The sequence below is a fragment of the Sander lucioperca genome, chromosome 14, assembly GCF_008315115.2.
Source record: "Sander lucioperca isolate FBNREF2018 chromosome 14, SLUC_FBN_1.2, whole genome shotgun sequence".
Taxonomy (NCBI): Eukaryota; Metazoa; Chordata; class Actinopteri; order Perciformes; family Percidae; genus Sander; species Sander lucioperca.
In genome coordinates this window covers 4,533,272-4,558,411 of record NC_050186.1, presented here as the reverse complement: position 1 = coordinate 4,558,411, position 25,140 = coordinate 4,533,272, and the positions used below count along the sequence as shown (strand labels likewise).

General features: G+C 40.5%; 1 protein-coding gene across 7 annotated transcripts in view; it reads left to right on the top strand.

Moving 5' to 3' along the window:
- The window catches only part of ctif (CBP80/20-dependent translation initiation factor), a 62,568-nt gene that overhangs the window by 12,354 nt on the left and 25,074 nt on the right, over window positions 1-25,140 (top strand). For 4 of the 7 annotated variants that reach the window (XM_031317423.2, XM_031317425.2, XM_031317421.2 and 1 more), the window contains 7 exons: window positions 2,297-2,531; window positions 3,622-3,693; window positions 5,661-5,783; window positions 6,689-6,759; window positions 10,108-10,212; window positions 10,372-10,450; window positions 25,075-25,095. In XM_031317423.2, the coding sequence (XP_031173283.1) occupies window positions 2,355-2,531; window positions 3,622-3,693; window positions 5,661-5,783; window positions 6,689-6,759; window positions 10,108-10,212; window positions 10,372-10,450; window positions 25,075-25,095 (648 nt within the window). In that variant the 5' untranslated portion in view covers window positions 2,297-2,354. Of the gene's footprint in view, window positions 1-1,480; window positions 1,500-2,296; window positions 2,532-3,621; window positions 3,694-5,660; window positions 5,784-6,688; window positions 6,760-10,107; window positions 10,213-10,371; window positions 10,451-25,074; window positions 25,096-25,140 lie in introns of those variants that run through there. The other 3 variants (XM_031317422.2, XM_031317426.2, XM_035991148.1) reach the window with 2 other exon arrangements.

Sequence of the window (25,140 nt, the reverse complement as noted above, 5' to 3'; positions counted from 1 at the left end):
TCAACATCCTGCTGGAAACTGACGAAGGCACAGAAGTCATCCAGCTCGACGTCCGAAGTCTGCACACTGGCTAGCAGGATGCCCAGCAGAGAAGTCGCATTCGGTGTTCAATTCCTCCATGCTTGCCTCGGTGCCCCCTCTGATGTAGAGATGGAAATGGACGTAGAGATGGTCTTTCTAGTCCACGTAGTCGGGATCATAACCATAGGTCGTAGCTGATAGCCAGCTTCACTTTTTCTTCTGTGTTAACTCTGATGTTTACATTTGAAAACCTTGACAGACCAGGCCAGCAGAGTTAACAGGCGACTGGTGAGTCCCCTTCCCTAATGAGGAACTCGTAGTCATGAGATGGCCGCAGAGATGGTCTCGCTAGCTTAAACTCATCTTCTCCACCTTTTCTTCGTGTTTACATTTGAAAACTTGACCGGCCAGCTGGATAGCTAGCCCAGGTTAGCAGAGTCGGCAGAAGACGCAATTTGATCTCCTGATACTGATGAGTGACTCATAGCCAAATGCCATCACAGTTCAACGTCAACCACATAAAGCACAACTAATGTTTGTAAAAAAATCACCAGGCTAATAAAAGCCTCGGTATCAATGTACGGATGGATCACACTACTGACGTGAGGATTATACTACTGATACTACAGTAGGTCAGATTAGGACATGTTGACACTGCTACATAGTATGCAGAGATTAAAGCATTAGTCCTAATTGTACATAAACAAAAGCAGCAGGTAGTGACGAGTACAGAGGCTCACCACCCTTAAACAAGAGGTTCAGTTTCCAGTTCCAGTCTCTTGCTCAACAGGGGTGCTGTCCTATAGTTGGACCTGAGGTCTAATCCTCTAATTGGGCATTTCCCTCTTGGTAATACTTGTCAATACTAACTCAGTAGCTGTTATTGGTATTCAAAAAAGGTGGAAAAAGATGAATTATTTTGTATGTTGAAATAGTTGGTGTGATCTCAGTCTTTACTTTGTTGTTGTGGTTGTTGTTTGATAAGTTACTACACAGTGCAGCAGCAGGTGAGTTGAGATGTGATGTAAAATAGACTAAAGAGAGTATTTAGGATAAAGCACTCCTCATGGAATTAGATAGCCCAGAACCAAAACAATAGGTTTGAACTTTGTGTGACTGACTGGTCACTGCAAATGCACAGGGTTCCCCAGTGAGTCCCCAGGGCTCAGCAGATACCATTCTGCGTGCCCCAGGGCAATCCTATTTGCATGGCTGGTGATCAAGCCATGATGTAAAGGAGCTTAGTAGCAATAGACAGCCAGGCAGAAAGCTGCTTCCCTGTTGGCCACGGGTCTCACACACACACACACACACACACACACACACACACACACACACACACACACACACACACACACACACACACACACACACACACACACACACACACACACACCACACCACACCACACCACACCACACCACACCACACCACACACAGAAGACAGACAGCAAGGAAGAGGTGGAACAAACAAAGAGGTAAATGGACATGGAGAAGGGAATGAATGCTGATGCCAGAGAGAGTTTGGACAAAGAAATTAGCAGTGATGAATCAGAGGTTTTTCAAAAGGTGGATTTGATGTAATCGGAGTGAAACAACAACCTGGGCCTGCTGTAGAGTCCACACTAGGGCAGTCTTGCTGTTGGACACTGTGGGAACAAGGAGTGCATACATGTAGATGTTTGTTGACAGCCTTTGAGGTCATGTGCCTTCTTTGGGTGTTGGGAAGTTGAGGTGAGAGAAATGCATATCATTATTGCTGGTACTACTTAGTGCTGCAACTAACTGTTACTCTCATTTTGAAATATTCCTGTCATATTTTCCTACACCCGAAGGATATCTTTTCAAATTGTTTTTTTATTCAGCCAACAGTCTGAAAACCCAAAGACATTCAGTTTACTGTCATATATGGTAAACAGAAGTATAAAATCATCACATTTCAGAAGCTGAAACTGGAGAATATTTGGTGTTTTTGCTTTAAAAATGATTAAAACGATTAACCGAGTATTAAAATAGTTGCCAATAAATTGTTGTCAAACAAGAAATGTATTATTCACTTCAGCTGTACTGGCACTATAGTCAGCATGTTGATATTCATGTCGTTGTTTTTATGTTGGTCTTATTGTACACACAAGCCAGCCTTCTAATCACAGGATGTATGAGATTGATTGATTGATTGATTGATTGATTGATTATTAGCCACACAACATGGAAGCTCCTTGTTGAGTTTTTAGCTGACTCCTCTCTCTGTATGTTTCTCTTCCTCTATCCACAGGTCACTTTCCTCCTTCCCTTCCCCTCCTCCCCTTCCAACCGTCACAGCGCTGGTTGTCATGGAGAATTCTTCAGTGGCGTCTGCATCGTCTGAGGCTGGAAGCACACGCTCACAAGAGATAGAAGAGCTGGAGCGTTTCATCGACAGCTATGTGCTGGAGTACCAGGTGCAGGGGCTTCTGGGAGAAAAGGCAGATGGAGACTTGGACTTGGACAACGGTGTCAAGGTGCCACAGGTCAGAGCCTTATTACATGAATGGATGACACTCTCTCAATCATCCCGTATCTGTTAGCAGCAGAGGTGGGACAAAGTCATTGTTATGCAAGTCACAAGTAAGTCTCAAGTCTTTGCCCTCGAGTCCCAAGTCAAGTCGAGTCTAAGATGAGGCAAGTCCCGAGTCGAGTCACAAGTCAAAGCCAACAAGTCTCAAGTCGAGTCCAAAGTCCTACCATTTTAGTTTCGAGTCATTTCAAGTCCTCTTACCACAGAAATAAAATTTATACAAATCATGTATGTCTGTAAGATTTGTATTTATTTAAATCTCTTTTTATACAATGACATTAATCAAATAAGGGCCCGCATGTTTTGCAAATTGCAACTCTTTTTTTGTCGACTACCTCGTAATTTTTATAGCCAAACGAAACTATCTTCGGTATCATTTTGCCAACTGGCGCGTTGTTGCTTGTGCTTCATTGGTTGTCTTGCAATGTCCCTGCTTAGATGCTGTCGAATCAAAACAACGTGGGACTACAGTGATTGGATGTCGTGCAGGCAGCACGCGTGCTCTCTGCATGCATACAGGTGGTGCACATTTTTTTCACAGATGCAGATAAACTGAGAGCGGTGCGGCCGTGTGAACATTTTCTTCCCCAGTTTTCATGGGAAGTAGCAAGTCTTCTCGAGTCAAAAGGCGCAAGTCCAAGTGAAGTCACGAGTCATTGATGTTAAAGTCCAAGTCGAGTTGCAAGTCTTTGTACATTTTGTCGAGTCGAGTCTGAAGTCATCAAATTCATGACTCGAGTCTGACTCGAGTCCAAGTCACATGACTCGAGTCCACACCTCTGGTTAGCAGTAGTGGTTATTTGTAGTAGTGTCTCTGGCTTGCCTCTTCCAAAACGTGCTGGTGGGGTACAGCCTGCATCAAAACAGCTGCCTCTACTGTTGAGATTAATGTAAATGGAGACAAATGTGGAGGTACATCCACCAAACAATGCAGCTGGAAGAAAAACACCAGAAACTTACTGTGTTTGTTACTTTTACTTTACATTTGTGTTTGTTTATGTTTTTTGTTTACATGTAAACAAACTCCCATTTCTCTCCACCAGTGGACAGATGACTGTAACAACAAGAAAGATGGCAGCTGGACGTCTTCACGGGGGAGAGGCTCAACCAAGCCAGTAAGTGTGTGTGTGTGTGTGTGTGTGTGTGTGTATAAGGGTTCTGCTTATTTCACAGCTTTGGAGGTGACCTTAAAGGCAGGGTTGATAATGTTGAAAAGCTAGCAAGATTTGGAAGTAGCATTTTCTCGGGGCTCTGTCTAACCCGCAATTTTACTTCATGTGTCATTCACCGGTAAGCAAACACCTAATATTATCATACCGAATGTTTAAAACAAACATGACTGCTGTTAGCAATGCAGCGACGAAGTACATTGAGCTCAGGCTCGTACACGGGAGGGGTAGAGTACACGCAGCGGGGCAAGGAGGCATTTCATTGGTTCTTTCCAAGCAGACCGCAAGGCAGCGATTGGTGATAGGTGGGCGTTTTTTACAGGAGAACAGCAGCTACAGATGACCGATCTTTTTCACTCCTTTTTCAGAGCCCATTATTTATTGCTGTCTGGGTGTAAAGACCATTTCCAACAATATATATAAAAATAAAGTGTATATTGGAAATATTTACCAACCCTGCCTTTAATTAATGCAGTGAATAATCATTCACAGTCTAGTTTTGTATAGCATATTCATGATTCTACTCAAGGGCTGTAGTGGAATAAAATGTTTGGGTCAGTTGTATCCTACCATCGATCACAAGGGCCGTAATGAATGGAAAGATGGACCCCAGTCTGATATTGGCTTAAAAAAACTTAAAGTTAGAGCTTAACAGGTTCTCTGCCTTCTCAGAATTAGTTCCCTCCATAACCTGACTCCTGGGCCTACTGGGCCTTGTTTTCTCCCATAAACGTGTGCAAAATATGCATTAACACTATTTTAGAATATTAGAGGTGACTAAACAGCGTTTACGTGTGTTGACCCTCCACTACAGCTCTAATTCTATGGCCACTTCTATGTTGATGTTGTCTCCTTCTGTGCTCATATAGACCCTCATGGTCACTGGAGCATCACTTTGATTAAAGCGTAGGTTTGCTCTGCTCTGAGTTCTGTATGTTCAGGTTAGTCTTTCCCTCTCTGTCAGCTGCTCAAGTGTATGATTAGAGGAGACTAACATGAGCCGTAAGCGGTCCACAACTCTTTTGCTTGCTTGTGGTTGCCAGAGACAAAGTATGCTCTTAATGACTAACATGAGATACTGTGAGGCTAGAGCCAGTAATTTAATAATTCTACATTAAGTGTGTGTGTGTGTGTGTGTGTGTTGCTCTGCTCTGACTGTACAGTCTGCAGTGATTTACAGTATTATTGCTCCCCAGAGATTCATTGGTATGATTCACCAGGAAGTGAGTGGTGAAGCAGCATGGGTGAGAGTTCCAAATAGAACAGAGGGATAGAGGTAAAAAAGAGGGACTAGAATTTAATTGTCAGTATATTGATACATCAAATTCCTGTCACTGCATTTTTAGTGCAGCATAAATAGGGAATTGATTTTTCCCATTTAGCTTCTGGAAGTAAAATGTCCAAGACTTGGCAATGAAACTAGAGTGGTATATTCTCCCTCGCAGAATATAACGAAACTCAAAACCAACACTACCAACAATCAGAAACAATTCAGCAATAACAGAAATAAACATGTGGTGACAGAAATAGAAGCTACTCTCTCAGCTCAACAAGCGCAGTGCTGCACTGTTCTCTGTGTTGAATGTTTTGTTAAGCAATATATTACAATACAGGTTGCTGTTACACAAAACAAGTGTAAAAGCAGGTGAAATGGCACACTGGCCTCACGTGACAATTTGTGTTTAAGGAAAATGCACATTAAAGGTATTTCTGTATATGGACACATACCTCTGCCCAGCTGCTATGGACTTTAATTCAGTTTTGCTCAAAGATAAAACTGTTGTGGACTTATTTTGTTGTAGCTGTGGTTTCTTCTGTGTTCCCCACTGTGATTAACTTTGACAGAAAATTAAACATATTTTGAATAAAACAGAATACCTTTTCAAATTTCATTCCCTTTCTCACCTCCGCAGGACGAGTGGGACCATAGCAGTAACGGCAGTACAGGTTCCCGGCCCAGTTCAGGGTCTAGACCAGGCTCTGGCTCACGCTCCGGCAGCAGAGGCAGAAACAACCAGTTCACAGGCCCTGCCAAGGTACAGTGTGTGTGTGTTTGTGTGTTTGTCTGCTGTCTTAGTGCCACCACATTCCAGTGTTCCTAACCAGTGTTACAAACTGGGTATGTGGAGTTTGAACGTCATGGGCAGGCAAGGAGGGTCTAATGACAGACGCTAGGGCTGGGCGATAGGGAGAAAATCAGATATCACGATATTTTTGACCAAATACCTTGATATCGATATTGCGGTGATGTTATAGGGTTGACAATTAGTGCTTTAACAAAATATCTTCACACTTAGATTTTAGATAAATAATCATCAGTAATGTGGACATAATGTCTAAGTAGGGGAAAGGCAAATAATAGAACAGTTACAAATGTCTGGTAAGTTCAGAAAAGTACATCACTTACTGTAATGCAGTCTTTAAAACCAGGAAAAGACAACCCTTATGTCATATCACGATATTACGATATCCAAAACCTAAGACGATATCTAGTCTCATATCACGATATTGATATAATATCGATATATTGCCCAGCCCTAACAGACGCTATGGGAAGTGTAAGATCCAACATTTTTGGGGCTGACCCATACTGGGGACTTAAAGTCAAGATATGTCGGCCTCTAATTTGATCATTCTCTTTTAAGTTTCCTAACTTTCTGGAAGTGCGGTACTAAGTTTGTGGGATACACAGTAAATACACTGAAGGACAACTGTAGGTGCATAGATACCATACATGTATTAATTTATTTCTAAAAAATACTACATGCATTGAATTTAGAGCCTTCTAAATAATCATATTTATTTTTAATAAAAAAATGATGTACCTGTTTGTAAATGTTAAATACAAGCTAAGTGAGCTTGGTATGTGATGGTTTGGCAACAACGTGTTTTGTATCATCAGTCATCCTGAAAATATTTTCCTTGTGTGTTGTCGGGACAGAATGGGAACATGGGCTCCTTTGACATCCTGGGGACAGACATATGGGCTGCCAACACAATGGACTCACGCGGGTAGGTCCCTGTTTAAAAAAATCTAATATGTTGTACTGCCTACTGGGTCTGAATTCCAGCCTTCATTTCTGGAGGCTCATATAACTGATTTAGACACACACTGAGACTATTAGCTTTTGCCTTTTTTGCTCTCATGCTTTGCAACAGTCTTTTCATTGTCTTTGACTTCCTCTCAACCAGACTTTGCTTATCTTACAGCTCTATTTCTTAATTTGAGGTCTGCTGTTTCCTAAATATTGATTGGTTTTCTCCCGGTAAGCCCAAAACGGTAATTTTCCAGCTTTTGTCTTAAAGACACAGATCACCTCTGACATTTGTTGTGGGTATAAAATAATAGATATACACAAGAAATGCAATAAGGGACATCATATTCAAAAAGCTCAGTCAGCTCTGTCACTGCATCCCAAACTAACTAAGCTACACTGCTGAACTGAGTTTGTGCTAAGTATTTTGTTTCAGTGTTCTGTGAGGCTGCAGGCTCGACTGATTCCTCTGAAAACATTATTAATATTATATTAATATTAACTTAGAAAGGAGGAGAAAAAAGGAAATGAGTGAGGCATAAATCAGTTTAACTGGAGGGAGAACTGGTTGCCATGGTAACAGCTGCTCGGCAGCCTCAGCTACCTGAGTTCCGGGCACGTTGGCACATCTGAGCACACAGTGAAGGAGCAGTGGATGATGTAAGCATTTCTCCCTCCATGCAGACAGAGGTGTAGTGTAGTATAGATTGAATATTGGATAAAAACTGACCACCTTCGTTAGGAGTCATTTCTGCTTTTCTTAAAGCTGTGTGAAAGCAACAACCTTACAATGAAAAGTTTTGCTTTTGCTTAGAGTCCTAAAACAGAGAATGTTGTTTGAAGCTTCAGTTTTAACTCCGTTGCTTGGCTCAGCCATGAGTCCTTGAGCAAGACACTGGATCCCAAACTGCTCCAGATGTGCATGCACAGAATGGGTAAAATAATAAGTCTCTTTGGACGTAGGTGTCAGCCAAATGGAACTTATGTTATCTGATAAAATATAATAAACAGTAGCACAGATACATATTTCAAAGCTTTGAATTTGGAGAAAGGTTTAAATGCCTTTTATGCATTTCTTTTTTTAATCTAGTGAATAAAGTGAGTGTCTTGTCAGACAGCCTCACCTAGTGGTGACAAAAGTCTATTGTAGCACCATGTGGTCAGTGATTGATGGAGCCTTCTATTAAATGTAGCTGCACCCCAATAACTCTATACACACTATACACTATACTATAGTTATACTCAACTTCTGTTCCTGCAAGTCTATTTCTGGGCATATAAAACCATCTTTAAACACAATCTGAAATGAGTATCTAAACTAAAGCAGATTAGATCCAACACCGCATTTTGTACAAATATATGAAACTGGAGAATAACCTAGTTCTGACCAGCTATTAACAGAAAAAGCCTGACCTGGCATGTGTTTAATGTAATTCAGAGTATTTATTAGAAAGATAAACCCCTTGAGATGAATCACCTCATTTTCGAAGGGGTCCTTAAGACAAATATACAAAAAATATAAAACACAAAATACATTCACACATACACAGAGTACTTCCAAGCCTAACTACTCTCAACGCCAACTGACTCCCCCCATAAACAATACTAAAAATTAAAAAATAAAATATATAGAAGTAAATACACAATATGTTTGCATACATCTCAATTGCGCTGCTATCTACAGTATATGCACGAACAGCTGCCAACACATTGAGGAGAAAAAAAGGGAAACTAAGAAGAAAAGAATCAACAAGAATCATGTGTCATGTCGAATTAGAATCAAGTGCAGGTTGATTGTAGATAATTACAGATCGATGCCTTTAAAAAAACAAATTAAAAGGGCGCTATGCAGTTTTGGCAATTCCTTCGCTGTTTTCTCGCTTTTTGCTCGCAGGTTTCTCTATAGAGCTCCCCCTACAGCTTCGGAATAGATATTTGGCAACACTGTTGTAAAAACTCGTTGGCGACTCTCCCCCCCTCCCATCTTCTCCCTCTGGTCATGTGCATTTGTTTTTATAGAAGCCGGCGAACGTACGGAGCCGTGTCCACTGAGGTAGACAGCTAGTAAGCTAGCTAGTTAGCCCATAACAGACAGCGTTCATAATAAAAACTTTTACAGACAATAGCAAACATCCTGAGGTCACAATAACAAGAAATACAAAGTAAGATACTTACACGTGCAACAGCAAGAACGCCAGGTCAGCATCGGATTTGCAAGCTTCTGTTTGTCTCAGTTCTCGCCATTCTGAAAACACAGGTCCTTACTCCTCGCTAGGTCAGTCTGCCGTTTCCTCTTTCTCTGTTCCTCCGACAATGCTTTCCTAGCTTTCTGCTTCTTTTTTGCCAGCTCAGCCATGGCGATAGTGTGAAAAACTCCATTGCTACCTTGTTCTTATAGCTAGCCGGTTCCTATATGTGTGCAGTGCCGTGAAGCAATTCGTTACATCGCGAGACCTGATATCACGCGATACTTCCTGATGCTGAGGCCGGTGGCTTGCCGGCTGAAAGTTGCAAGGGTGGTTTTTCCGCTCACAGGCGCTAGGGGGAAGCGAGACGACCACCATTCAGCCCAAAAAAAGTCATATAACCATTCCAATGACTCTGAAGCTGTTCAGTTAAGGTAAATTAAGCTAAAAAAACTGCATAGTTTCCCTTTAAGTAATAGACCTAAGTGAGCTGGGCAAGGTGTTCCAATCAGATGGCACTTTAAATTTAAAGGCAAGTTGCCCAATTTCTTTGGAGATTCTGGGAATGAAGAAAAAGGGGTACTTAGTGTGTCTAATTGAAAGCAAATCGGTAGCAAGAACAAATTCCATGTTAGATAGCTATCTTGTGCTGCTCAGACACTTCATTACCTGTTCAGATAAAGCCAGGTTAATGCAAAAAAGTGGCAGTGTTGAATTGATGATTATGAAAATTTAAAGCCCTTAAAACCTATTTCCGCATTCAGCTTCTTACTATGAATGATGGGATCCTACATCAACACGTACTTTTCTGCCAAAGTTACATCAGTTTGGGTTATTGAGCACGAGACATTTCTGTATTTGTGTTTTGTGTGTGCCCGCACAGTCCGGATGATGCAGATTAGCTGACTGTTAAACTTCTAACATTGTCTTTTTCCCTCCCCTTACATTTGATTAGTTTATGTTATAGAAAAAATGATTCAGATTTGAAACCAGGTTTTCAGGGGCTTTAAGACTTACTTCTTTCCTGTGTAAAATGTAGAAGCAGCTTGCACTCTTGTACATGTCTCCGCTCTTTCCTTGTGCATGTGCATGGATGCTGGCTGTCTCTAACCTTCAATCTTTCTCTTTCCTGGCTGTAGAGGTGCAGGTTGGGACGTGCAGCCAGAGAAGCTGGACTTCAGCCATTTCCACAGGAAACATTTAAGAGGAACGCCAAAGCACCTGCCACACATTGACAGAGAGGGGTAAGTTGGGGTCCTGCTGGTGCTGTCCTGCTCTGTCTCAGTATTGTTTTGATTATTCAATATTGTCTCAGTAATGTTATTTGGATTGTCCTCTGTCACTAATTAAGCACATTTATGTCCCCCTATCATCCCTGATGATGGTTACATCCTTTCTTTCAGGATGAACAAAAACATGTTTGAGGAAGATGACGGTATAGACATGAACGACATAGAGAAGTTTCTACCCCATCTGCGCTCTGTAAGTCAGTTTTTTTCTTTTTTTGTAAAACTAAATACTCTTACCTAGATTTTCTCACTCTGATATGTAAGATTATCTTAATATACACATTTTTGTACTACACAAGCAACATTTTGTACTTTGTCAAACAGTTCTTCTACACTTATGTGACACAGTGAACAGCAGACAGAAAGTCTCTCACCAAGATTACAACCTAACAATCTATTAGTTGTTAGAGAGCGACCCCTGTTGGTAGAATGGAAAAATAACAGGTGTACCAACCAGAGCAATGATGCTGTAGTCAGGTCTATAGTAAAATCACCAGAATATGAAAGATCATTGCAAGAAAGAAGAAAATTCATGTAGGGTCAGTTTTTTCTGTTGAAGAACAATTAATACATGTGGATCAGTCTGTATAGATTAACATTTATGTTATAAATGAGACTGGTTGATTATAAATAAACATTTGGTGACACCTGCTGGTTAGATGCTGAAGTAAGCTGTAACTGACATGAAAAGTGCATCAATATCTTACACTGACACCTGGGGCCTGTTTCACAAAACCAAGATAAGGGATTAAGCTGGGATTTATCAGTTATCCTGGATGATTTAAGCCTTGACTCGGTTTCACGAAAGTGGAGGCACATAAATCACCATGGAGATTTATTCTGTGCAGCTAGCCTGCTCCTGACCAGGCTAACAGTCAGGATTTATTTAATCCTGGAGCCTTTTCTGATCACCCAGCAGTGGTTTTACCCTATTGTTATCAGCCTGGATTAAAATACAACAGGTGCATATTGCTGTTCCTTTAAGTATCATTATTTTTTTTAATAATTATTCATGTGACAGTCATCGTTACTGTTATATTGCTGTATGAAGACTGCTGTTCATATTGTTGTTAGAAGTTTGATGAATATATTATGGCAGTTGTTGAGATAATTAGAAAAGGCTGATAAAATTTCAAATGTGTTTTAAATGAAGTCTGTTACTAAGGGCAATACATACAATGTTTCTATAGTTGACCAATGCACCTTGAATTATTTTAGTTGATTCAATTTTTTTTAATTCTTTAACAATAACGATCATGTTTGTTCCACTTCCATGTGCATTGTATTTGGCATTCTTAGCACACAAATTGTGTTGTCCAGTAAACTGGGACTATAATTTGGGAGGATTTTACAATTTAAAGAACATATCCTAATTGTACAGTCCTCCCAAATTATAGTCTTAGTTCACTGGACCAGTAACTATCTAGTGATGTAGGCTACTGTACATTCATGTTACAACAGGGAGAGGACACCTCAATGGTTTTTGACCTTATATTTAGCTGTGGGGGAAATAACTGATGAATATACTCTGTTCCATTCATGTTTACAGTGTGCATGGAATTTATCACTTAATTATCTTTATAGTTTCTAGATTTTAGAGTCCAATTTCTTCAGTGTCTTTATTTTCTATGTCCACAAGGGAGCAAGGAATATAATATGTAGAGAAGGAAACTCGTCCTCTATAAAAAAAATAAAAAAAACGTGAGAAAAAGCGTGGCAGATAATAGCGGACCGACTGAATGATAGTCTAAAAATATACATGTATGAACTACTGCTCTTAACTGAAACCATTCACTGAGTCCCTGTCATCTGCAAAAACGAACAGTTGTACACTTTGCATTAAAAGCGAGCAGTGGAAGTTAATATGGAAATTTATATTGTAGCCCATGAGAGAGAGGGAGGAACAGAGCGAAAGATATTTATGCATCATATTCGAGCATTGTAGAAAATTGATCTTCGTGGTAAATTTCCTGAGTAACATTATCTTCTGCTTACTTTTAAGGCAAAGAGTACAACTGTTAATTTGTGCAAATGATTAGTAGCCTAATCCTTGAATGGTATGATTATGACGGTTTCAATTCAGAGCAGTGGTCAGTTAATGTATATGTTTAGGCTGCTTACATTTCAGTCATTCAGTCGGTCCGTGATCGTCTGCTACGCTTTCTCTGTTTCATTACAGCGGCCGTGTTTTTTTTCTTTTTATACAAATAATGTGTTTCACGTCATCATACTTCCACAAGAAGCTGCTGCTCACTCTGTATAAAGTATGTACAATGCGTATTCTCCATTTTGGCATCAGTAAATCTGTGATCGACCTCGCGGTTTTTTGAGGAAAGCCGTGGACGCGCATCTATCTGAATTACTTCAGCCTGGCTCAACCTAGTCGCTCCTCCTCAGCCTGGCTTGGCCTTCGTGAAACGCACCAAGCCAGGATGCTCAGATTAGACTAGGTCAAGTCTCGCTTTATCAGTTATCCTGGATTTATATATTCTGCTTTTGTGAAACAGGCCCCTGGTGGTTAAATGTACGTACAACATTTACACATCGAGCCAATAATGTCCACAGAAAAGTGAAGTAGGTTGTTTGTTTCTGAGGCAGGGGCTGTTTATCTGTGGCTTTAAAACCTCTTCAACAGCGTTTAAGCTCAACTTAATTAAAGCCTTATTACAAAAACAATTTCCTAATTTCTTTATAAGGTAACCTTATAAGGTAAGGTTTTTTTAATATGATGTGTCTGGCATTAGCATAAGTCAAGAAAATATGTAGAATTAATTTAGCAGCTGTGTATACCAATTTCAAGGTTGTGTTTTCCAATGTGATTTGTTATTCAGTGGGGTGGCAGAGTTCACTCTCGGTCACCCTCCTCTCTTCCTTCCCTGCTCTCTGAGCCAAAATGTCTTCCATCTTTCATAGAGTTTGAGCTACAGTGTCTTCCTCTTTCCTTCCACTCTTGGCTTCTGTAGCCGAGCTGCGGTTCGCCTCTCATAGTGTTTCAGCCAAGATGGGCCTAGTTGTGTTACCAAAATGGTTTCCTCATTATATAGCTCCCGAGCCAGAATTGCTGTTTCCGTTCATTCAGTTAGGGCCAAAAGAAAGATGGGGTCAACTGCATTTGTCTGGTGAGCTTGGGATCGGATATGTGTGGGCACTGAGACAAAGCAAGGTCATAGACACAGAGCTGGGGGTGATTGCCACATTTTCTCTCCCTCACATTCCTTAGCTGTTTCTGACTTCAACCATCCTCACACAGTCTCTCTTAAACCCTCTGTCTGTGCTGGGAATCATGCCCTGGGATCTTTAAAGTTTATCCCAAAGCTCTACTAGGCGGAGTCATGCAGCGGTGATGCCAGGCCACACAACTCTAGTTTTTTCTCATTCTAATGGGACCATTCACTGACAATACCCTCCTTGGTCTGGGATTGCCCCCAAGACAACTGTAAGGGGAACTTAAGTTTTCATTTTCCACTTCCAGGGCCAGTAGTTTTAGTGAGACTGCACTGTGACGTAAAACACTGAAACCACAATCACTGCAACTTCAGTTGAACCGAAGTCGAGTGGTTTGCAGTCAAGATTATGGAGAAGTTATTATTTTTTGTGTTGTGTCAAATGTCTTAAGTTGTTAACCAGTATTGATATCAAATTGATAAAACAATTTTATTATATGTGCACTGTGCAGCAGTGTAACGTATAGGAAAAAGTTATTATTGAATTGGGACTCTGGTAAATGACTCTGGAATTTTGTGTGTGTGTGTGTGGCGCTATGAGGATCTCTCCTTTCTGCTGCCACTTTCAGTTTTGTTACGCATCTGGGGATTTTTATTGGTTGCTTTTGAAACATGACTGACTGTCATGTCACACTTGTTAGCTCGTAGCTGTGGTGAAATATAACAAAGTCAATTTACTCAAGCACTGTACTTATTAACAAATTTGAGGTACTTTATTTCATTTATTAATTTTTATTACCATTGTATGCTTTCATACAACCTTTATCTCACAGCATTAGTTACTGGTTACTTTACAGAGTAAGATTTTACATAACATTCTAAATAATTTACCACCTCTCAATTAAATACATATAATCAACTAAAGTAGGATGTTTGATTTGTTAGTCTAATAATGTAATATATCATAAATCAGTCACATGGTACATTTAACTGCAATACCACTACTAATAATGTTGATACTTTAAGTACATTTAGCTGTCTATACTTCAGTACTTTTAAACTCAACAATGGAGTATTTTTACATTGTTGTATTTGTACTTCTTCCAACACTGGCTTTTGGTCAAAGCTTTGTACATGTGCACTGTAGATTTTTACAGTTTTTTTCTAAAGAAGATATTTGTTATTCATAAACATTATCATCCGAACAAAAACGGCACGTCTCTTTTCTTTTGTCACCACCTTCAGTTACTGTTTGGCAGGGCTGCATCATCCATAGTCACCATCTACGTTTCACACTTCCTGCCAACATTCACCTCCCCTTTCCAGGAGTCGGAATAGACTTACAAATAGCCCTGGGATGTGGAAAACATCTCGTTTGTGTGTGTGGGCGTGTGAGCAACTGTGAGAAAGGGCTTCCTCCTTTTGCCCTGGGTTTCTGCTGCACCTTTACTGGCCTCTCTGGAATGTCAACCTGCACATACAGTAACTATGCCTTCACGTCCAGCGTCAGGTTGTAATTACTCAAGCATTCAGGGATCAGAGAGCCAGTATTTGATCTGTGGATTCATGCCAGGTATCACATGGATTCTGGATGACATCAAACAGCAATAGTGTACATTTTAAAATTGTATTGAGTAATACAAATTCAGTTTATTTATATAATACTTTGTAAAAACAATGTTCCAAAAATAATTTAACACAAATAACTTTAAACAAATTGTGAAAAATGCCCACCATGATTTACTAAAGCCTAAGGTGACATAATATATATTTTTTTCTCTGACCAACAATCTTAGACTAAATATATTTATTTTTAGTGATATAGAGAAATCAGAAAATCCTAAGCTTGGAGAAGCTGGAAACAACAAATGTTTTGTGTTTTAGCTTGAAATGACAAAATATGTATTGAGTCTTCACCCTTTCAAAAGTACAGCATTAAACTGGCAAATTTAAGCAATACTTTCCCCTGGAGATTTTTTTATATCCCCCACCGTTCACTCCTTCATGACACATACTGTACTGCACTCGATCTCACTCCCATGGTGTTTGGCATCATCAACATGATCACGTCAGCACGATCCTCTGTGTTGTGACAGCCATAACTCATGTGTGTGGGTACATGTGGGTGTTCTTACTGTACCTGAATAATATCAGCAAACATCTGCTTATCCACACATCCACAGCTTTTTGTTGGAGTATGTGTTAAAGGTGATGCACACACCTCTCTCTTGACCCATTTTGATAACATTTTGTATTTGATCATAACACTCTCACCTGTGGGAGTTTTCTCATCTGAAATAGAGTGGGTGCTTCTGTTTCTGTACAACTGGTATGACTGTTTTGACCTGATGTTCTTTCCCGTGAGGTAATTTATTGGCTGCCAAGATATGTCAGCTCGGTGTTACCAGGAGTCCAGGCAGTATCCATGAGGGACAGCCTCAGCTTGGTTATAGCTGAAAGCAATGTTGTTTACAGCATATGGTGTGTTGAAGGAATAGTTTGACATTTTGGTAAAATACACTTATTCACTTTCTTGCCAAGTGTTAGATTGAAAATGAATACCTCTCTCATATCTGTCTACTAAATATAACGCTTCAGCCAGCAGCTTGTTAGCTGAGCTTAGCATAAAGACTGGAAGTAGGGGGAAACAGCTAGCCTGGCTCTGTCCAAGGGTAGAAATAGCTGTTTTCGTACAGAGAAACTAACAAGAAATAACGTGTTTATTAGTGAGCTGGTAAGTGAATTTTTTTAAGCTTTGGATAGAGTTAGGCTAGCTGTTTCCCCCAGCGTCCAGCTTTATGCTAAACTAAGCTAGCCATAGTTTGGCTGTAGCATCATATTTACTGTACAGACTCTCATCTTAAAGGTCCAATATGTAATATATTTACTGTAATAAATCCAAAAATGACCCAAATGCATCATCAGATATTAAGGAAACATGCTAAGTTGAAATACTATCTTTTCTGACAACAATGCTAATGCCAGTATTTTCTCCTTTTGAAATTTCCGTTCCGTGACGGGATTTCTGTTTGTGTTTTGGCCTGTTTGTTGTTATCAGCTGCCCAGTTTGTCAGCCAGGCCGGGTTGCCAGATATACCTGTAAAAACGTAAACCCAGCGCGCTACAGCTGTAACGTCAGTACAGCGATGAAAGCAGCAAACAAACAAACAGGATCAACGGAGATTAATTTTACCCGACAAAAAAAACGGCATGTTTCTAATAGTTGCGTGACCAGAGACGTAACAAACCCATCTGGGTAAATATTGGAGATGTATTTGAAAGATGGAGACAGCTTAGAGCCCAAAAGGACGCAGAGTTGGCTAATTTTCTCCTGAACAGGTAAGCATTAGCTTCAAGCTAATTTATCAGAGCTACTATGGATGGGCATTTTATGTCATTTCAACATTTGTGTAGCTACTCACATTGAATTATATAGCTAGAGTACCCGAGTTGGTTACTCGCAAAAACAATTGAGACACAACCAGTGAAGTGATCCCGACTGGTCCTGGCTAACGCCGCCATGCTAACCCTGCTAACTGCTAACGTTACCGGAAGCAAGCGGGCCACGACTGTTTACAACGTGTAGCCTGTTCAGCGGCTGTAGCCGACAACGGTGAGTTATTTGAAGCCAAGAGAGGGGGGCTGTAAATCGGAAAGAGAGGACCTTGAGTTTGCAGTGTGTTTAGCGATTGTTGCCGTAATTCTAAGCCAATAAAGTGTGTTCAGTCGGGTGGAAAAGGACGGCAAGGTAGTGGTATTTATTAGCGGTTCCTATCGTAATTCTAAGCCGAGGAAGTGTGTCTGTCTGTCTGGCATGTGGGGAGGATGGCGAGGTTGTGGGATTTTTAGCAGTTCCTACGGTAATTCTAAGCCGAAAAAGTGTGTCTGTCAGTTGGGTACAGAGCTCCACGTGAGCATGGGCTTTTATGACTGTCAATATAGCCAGCATCTAACGTTAGCTACTCCGCTGTGAAGTAATGTCTGGCTATGTGAGACAAGCGGCTGGCAACATTGTTGTGGATGCTGCAGTCTCAGCCTGGCAACCAACGTGAACTTTGAGTCTGGGAAGGAGGGGGCGGGGGAGACCACTCTCTCCAGTATTTTGAATTTGTACTGCAGTAACTATTTTAAACACTAGCTGTCAGTATTACATATTGCACCTTTAACTCTCAGTAAGAAAGCGAAAAAGCGTATTTCACAAAATGTTAAACCATCCCTTTTACACTGCAATGCTAAACCAGTTTTCCAGGTATGTAATTTGAGTTGTAGCAGAATACAAGTATAAACTATACTACATTTTAAATTGTGTGTTGCTTCCACATTGTCAATGACAAAATTCCAAATATCTTTAAAAATGGAGGGCACCTGAGGAGGAACAGAAGGTTAAGGGTAGACCAAGCAGAGAGGGAGAAAGCGGCTAGTCATTTAGGAGACATCCGGTCTCTGGTCCGGGAACAAAGCCGTTCAGCAGGGGAACAAAGCAGGAGTCTGGAGCTGAGATATCACAGACTGGTTGGCCCCTCCGCCTGGAAGTGTACGTGCCGCAGAGCAGGACTCCAGTTGAGAAGGGACATTGGGGGCGGGTGGGCGTTTTGGGCGGTCTGTCTCTCAGCTGTCAGTTTGTCTGAGGCCTGTATTCCGCTCATAGTATTTACTCACACACATTTACTGTTCCTGTATGCTTCTGTTCATCTCAAACACACTCATTTGTCTTCTGCACGTCTCTTCTATCATCTTTTACCTTGTCTCCCTTTGGTTCTTCCTATTTGCTGTTTCCTTTTTCCTGTTCTCTTCTGACCACCATCATTATGCTCCATCCCCCCTCCCTCCTCTTCTCATTTTCGTCCATCACTCCTCCCCTCCATCCTTCAAAATGTTGGTGGGCAGCAGAACAATATCCATGGGGTCATGATGGCCGGCAGCCCCCTCCCTGTGGTCTCTTCCTGCTATTGTTCCTGGTCCTACTGCTGCTTGGCTCTTACACTCTATTAACTGCACACATACTGGCTTAATCACCACTGTACACTGTAATGTTCTGCTCTGGCCCTCAATCATGGGAGAAACACTTGAGAATATACATAAGCTTTTATGTAAGGGTACCTTGGGAATTTGTAATTCATTCCACAGAGGTTTTCAATAATAGTGCACGAGTGACTTCCTCTGTGTATCACATCTGAATGACATGCATATGTACACATGATTAATAAGATTAACCAAAGTTTTCTATTACAAGTGCATAGTAATGAAATGCACATTGTAAAACAGTTGGGGAATAACAAGGCCGAAAAGAAGGATAACTGAATTTCATTCCCATTTGGTCTCCACCCTCCCCTCTTTGAACTGATGTATATACTTTGCATATTACTGCTGTGCTAAATCCCAAGAAACAGGGTAACCTCCAGCCTGTGCCATAATTAAATTAATTTTCTATCCCTAGTATGTGTTCATGATAGGCTCAGTGCTGCCCACAGTGTCAATTTATGGTGATAATATAGTTGTAAAATCCCTGTATGGAGCAGCCAAAATGTCCTCACAAGAATAGGGGTCATAAATAGTTGATCTTCACAAATGTAATGCAAACCCAACCGCACACACAAAAGCATCAGGTTTGATCCTGTAGAGAAGATGAGGTGACTGTCAACGTAATGTTAAACAGAGAGCACATATGATTGAATTTTTTTTTGTCTGTGTCTATAACAGAGCTATAAGCATGTGAAAACTGCTGCTGCACATGATTATACACATGATTATATTTCTATAGGGTCACTTAATCCCACAGTGGCTTTATCTCCTCCTGTTGCTCAACCCCCAAGTTCTTTGATGTGCCTGTCTATCTGTCTGTGGTCTGCTGTTGCTCCGGCCTCAGATCACTTATTAAATAAGACACGGATGTCAGGACCTCACATCTTTTCCTCTTATCACCGATCACCCACCATACCTGACTGTGGCAGCTTCAAACCTATTCTTTTGGCACATTTGGCAGGCATCAGCTGCAGAGTAAGTTACATGAAAGGCCTAAAGTAGGGATCATGAAACATGGAGCGAATCTTTAACTACAGGAAAAACAATTCTAAATCCTAAATGTTAACTTGATTTCTGACATTAGAGAGCTAGACTCTCACAGGATCACAGCAGACGTGTGTCAGTGCCAATATCTATGGTGTAGCACGTCCTGTCCCTTAATTCTCATTGTAGGAATCCACATTTCTTTCATTAGTTAATGTTAATTATTAGATAGATAGATAGATAGATAGATAGATACTTTATTCATCCCTGCTGGGAAATTATTATTATGAATAAAAAGAAAGTGATCACCAAAAAATATTAACAAAATGTATTACAGCCCCCCGTACTGCTGATGAATGCTAAAATGTCACTTTTAATGATTTTAAATTCAACACAAATCAGATTTGAGTCGTTAATGGGCACAAAATCAGAGTGTCACTTTAAGGTAAATTCTGCTTTAGCACACTAAAATGCAAGTAAAGCATGGTGGCAGTATTTAATAAAGAATCTGTTTTGACCTGCACTCAAAATTGCAGCAATTACATATTTTGTAGCACACCTATTTGCCAGTTTTTGGGATATACTTTTCAAAAAATTTGGACTGACAAGATCATCTACACAATTTATAGAATTGAAAACGTTTTCACTTGGTGCAGCTTTAAATTGCCTTTTAAAGTGGCCATATTATGCTCATTTTCAGGTTCATAATTGTAATTTGAGATTGTATCAGAATAGGTTTACATGGTTTCAAAAAACACCATATTTTTGTTGTACTGTACATTGCTGCAGCTCCTCTTTTCACCCTGTGTCAGGTCTCTGTTTTAGCTACAGAGTGAGACCTCTCAACTTCTGTAACATCTTTGTTGTCTGTCGCACATGCGCAGTAGCTAGTTAGGATTACATGAGCTAGCTAGCTGTTTCTCCAACTTCGGCCTGTACAAGGCAGGATTAGCTGGGAGACTTCTAAATGAGGGCACACTTCCAACTTTGCATGGAATACCTGCAGAACAGGGACATGTAAGTAGTTCTATACAATTTATTTTGTAGATTAGGGTGAATTTAGATTCACCCTAATCTACAAAAAAAAAGTTTGTATGCGTGTGGAAGCACCAGAGACACAAAATAACACCCCAAATCCCAGAAAAAGTGATTGTTTTTCATAATATGGGCACTTTAAAAACACTTATAGTTATTGATATATGCAGCTCTGTCTAATAATACATGAAAGACATTTTATCACAGTTACAAACATATAAAGAAAACAGAATAGCTAATGCAAATTTTCATATGGACACAGAAAATAGAAAAACAAATCTGAGGTCGCATAAATGCCACTTTATTCCTTCAGCCTTGGAAATTGGGCAAAATGTTCAAATTAGTTGAGCCCTGAGTATTTCTGCTTCCCTCTCAGTATTTTATGTGCTTGCTATCTTGTATTTACAGTCTTTCTTGTTTTCATACTTGCAGTCTCTCTCCTCTGCTCTCAACAAGCTGTCCTGTAATGCCACCCCTGGGGCAGTTTCAAATGTATTGCTTTTGGCCCTCGCAACATAAATAAACTGAGAGAAACAATGGATGGGCTGAATGAGCATCATACCAGAATTGTCGCACACTAGAAGGGGCAGGAAGACGTGCACTTCATTTTCTATGCTATTGCAGAGAAAGTTCTATAATCGTTATTCAACATTTCTATTCTTCACATTTCCATCACTGTTCGCTTTTCTCATTTCCTTACTTTCCTTCCTTGTTACTTATCCCCCTTTCACGCTAAAGCAACGTCATTGTTATGAATGGATCGACAATGGTATCTGACCCAGGTCAATGACCCTTCTGGCAAAACCCTCGGAAAAACATTAAAACTTTTTAAATACTACCGGGGTAAGTCATAAAACTTTAAAAGCTAAATCATGCATTGCTTTCAAAGAAGATATGTTGTTGCTTAGGGGCGACGTGGACTGACTGTAAAAAGGACACATCTTCTCTGTTAGCAGCCCAGGTAGCCTCTCCCAGTGATTTGATCCCTGGAATGCTATGCAGTGTGTCAACTTCCTCTCAAGGAAGACGCACACCCAAGCACATAACACAGTGCACACACAAAACACACACCCCAATCAAGGTTGTAAAATTTGTGTACAATTTGTGTTGTAGTTTTGTTGAGCTGTGGGCTGTTATCACACTGTGTGACTGAAGGCTTGCTGTTGAGACTTGCTCTTGATGCTCATTTCTTTACAGAAACTCAAGGCTCCACCTGTTTGCCGAATAGACACACAAATACATTTCCAGACAGACACTATTGCAGTACACCTTGTTTAGTTATTTTTAGTTATGTTTAGTTATTCAAACGCTTTTGCTGTTGTGGTCCATGTCTAAAACCTCTATTTAATACTAAATAGTTGTACTATAACTAAAATTGCCACCTTTTAGGATGGGCTTGGTTAGAAGAAATCACTTTTTAGCCCTGCCTTCAAAATTAGAAAGAATCTTCTAACTAACTCTTATGATAACTAATACCACCAGCTCCTTCATCCCCAACTATCTCAAGGATATAATAGACCTGGATGAAAAAATTAAATGTATTCAACTGTCAGGAATCTGAAGTCAATCATCACTAGTTGTAAATCCCTCAACAAGCACATGCAAAGCTTCTCCCTCTGTGTTGACAGCTCCAGTCATTTTCTTCTTGCATTTTTATTCTGTTCTTTTCTTAAAGCTTTTCATGAATCACACTGTCAAAACTGTCTTTTTTTCCAACAAAAAACATCCACATCCATCCCCTTTCATCTACTCTTTAATCTCCTCTATGGCCTTTCCTTTCAGACTCTTCCAGGATCCTGCTTGGCAATGGCCATTGAAATACGTGCAAACACACATTGATGGTAGATTACTTTGTAGCGCTAACATCGTAATTCCATTGTTTACCTTGTAATTGTTGAGATTGAGAGTAAAATGATAGTGGTGTGACAACTTTCTAGCTTTATAAAATACTGATGGATTGCCTCAAACCCGACTACCTTCCCTAGTGCACCTAATAGCACCCAGATGGATTCTTTGTTTTCTGTGGATCCTTTGTCTAGGGGGATGATATTGTATATCTATAACTATATTTCCAATCAGTTTGATACATCTCTAAATTTTCTGAAATCTGCTTGGGAGGACAATTTGAGCATTGGCTTAACGGAGGAACAGTGGATGGGGGCACAGAGGGGTGTGCACTCGGCGTCTATATGTGCCAGGCATTGTCTGATACAGTTCAGGGTGTTGCATCGTCTCCATCTTTCGAAGGTCAAGCTATCTAAAATGTACCCTAATATAAATCCTCTATGCGACCGGTTTGGGATATTTCCTGACTCGTCTGGGCACTTCTTCTGGTTGTGCCCAAAGTTATCCAGTTTCTGGGACTCAAAATGTAAAACTTTGTCTAATATTCTGGGACATGCAGTTAAACCCGACCAAGTGTTGGCTGTATTCGGAGTACCTGGAGAGGGCAGTCCTCTTAAGGCCCGGACACACAGAGCCGATAATCGGCCGTTGGACAGTCTGGCGAGGTCAGTGACTCGAGTCTGTTCGGTGTGTTCCGGGCCGTCATCCTTCATTTTGGCCGATTTGACATGTATAATCGGCGGGACGGGCACTGCCGGCAGTCGGACTCAAATGACCCATGTGATTGGTAGAGTGCTAACCTGGAAACGGGGAGCGGAATGAGCGTGACTAGAGTCTCTCAAAATCTGACGAAAATCTTTTAAACTGACCTTTGTTGATCTGAAATAAAGACATGCATGGTCTATTTCTCGCTTAAAATGTTTTCAGAAACAAAAAAAAAAAAGTTTTGGTGAACTATTTTAGTACAATATGAGATCGTATTCTGAACAAGCCGCCATGACAGTCTGTCTTTGAATTTCCGGAGAAATAAGACCCACGTGACGCGTGCCCATTTTTGGGCGACAATACAGATTAGCGCCGCCTGCTGTTATGGAGACGTATTATGTCTCGTCTCTTCAGTTTGTCCTGAGGCATTTGTTTGACCAACTCGGGGAGAATGATCAGTCCAACTGCCTTTTCTGCTGATGGTTGGTGTGTAAGCAGCTTTACACAACACACTCTTTCGGTAGCAAGATTCATAACCCTTCTAGCGTGCAAATTAATTCTATTGAACTGAAAACAGGCACAACCTCTCACTTTCACTCATTGATCAAAGACATGCAGCACCTAAAACTGGAAAAACTCAGATTTATATTGAGTTGAAACATTTTGTAAGCCTTGGCAACCCTTCATTGATATTGTAGAAGCTAGGCAATAAATATCCCCTTGGCTCTTACTTTAACTCTTAGCTATAATAACTACCTGAGGTGTGATGTCAATAAGTATGTGGAGCAGCTTTGTACTTTGATTATTATCTAATCTGATTATCTATCATACAGGACCTATTGTGTTTGTGTCTGTGCATGTACATGTGTTTGCTAAACTATTTTTGTAATATTTTATAGAATTTGTATGCAATATGTTTGCTCTCTAAAATACCAATAAACAGACGTTTAAAAAACGTTTTAAAAATCCTGATTGACATCCACATTAGCAACTCAAATGTTCTGACCTTGTTTAAGAATGTACTCAAAATACACCTTTAATGGTCTCTTAATCTTTATAGTCTTTATTCTTACAAACATAAACAACCATTGACAAAATCTCTTCCTCAGTTGGTTTCTATCTGCTCTGTCTTTCACACTTACACAGCCAGCCCCCCCTCGCAGTCCTTGTCACGTCCACAGGGTCTGCCTGCCGCGAGGTGAGGGGGTCGTCTGGCTGGGGACCAGGACAGCACACGCCTCTCTTTGATCTTCCCCGCACTGGCTGCTACCTGCAGATAGCATGCGCACACACACACACACACACACACACACACACACACAGCGCTCTCCCTTTCAGCCACAGAGGCAACTCTACATCTCTTGCTTCTCTGTTCCTGTTGGATGCATTACAAACTGTGCACACAGCTGTGGGTCTGTGGATTTTTTGGATGTAGATTTGAACAGTTGAAAAGAAGCCATTTTTCTTATTTACAGCAAAGATCTAAGAAATTGTGATGGGAAAATACTACGTGTGTGTGTGTGTGTGTGTGTGTGTGTGTGTGTGTGTGTGTGTTCACTGTCATCTGGTTACCATTTGAAGGCAGAATTACAGCTAATGATATCCTAGAGGAAAACTACAGTAGCTAAACATGCAACAGTTCTGCTGTTTCTTTTTCTTTCTCCACCTACTTTTCCTCCCTGTCAGATCGTTCTAGCAGAAAGTCGTTGAAGTCTGGAAAAAAGAAATGCAGAATTTCATAGATATTAATACTTTGGGGTTTATACGTAAAGTCTCTGGTCAAAGTAAAGCTTTGTACTACTAGACAGTTTTAGTGTGTGTTTGTCTGCCTTTTTTTTTGATATTATTGTGCCCCCCCCCCCCGCACACACTTTCTGCCTCACATCTGGATTCAATCAGAATCCAACAATCCCCCAGCAGCCTCTCTGAGAGAGAAGTAGGTTAGAGCAGCAGTGTCAAATATCAAGCAAACTCATTAGAATATCTGCAACATCTATGTGTTTCTGGAAATGTTAGTTAAATTTAATGTTAATTTTTACTCTGCGTGTTTGTGTTCATGCAGAACTGTGACGATGCTGTACAGGTATGATCTATATGTACACATGAATGCTGTCCTTGTGGATAAATA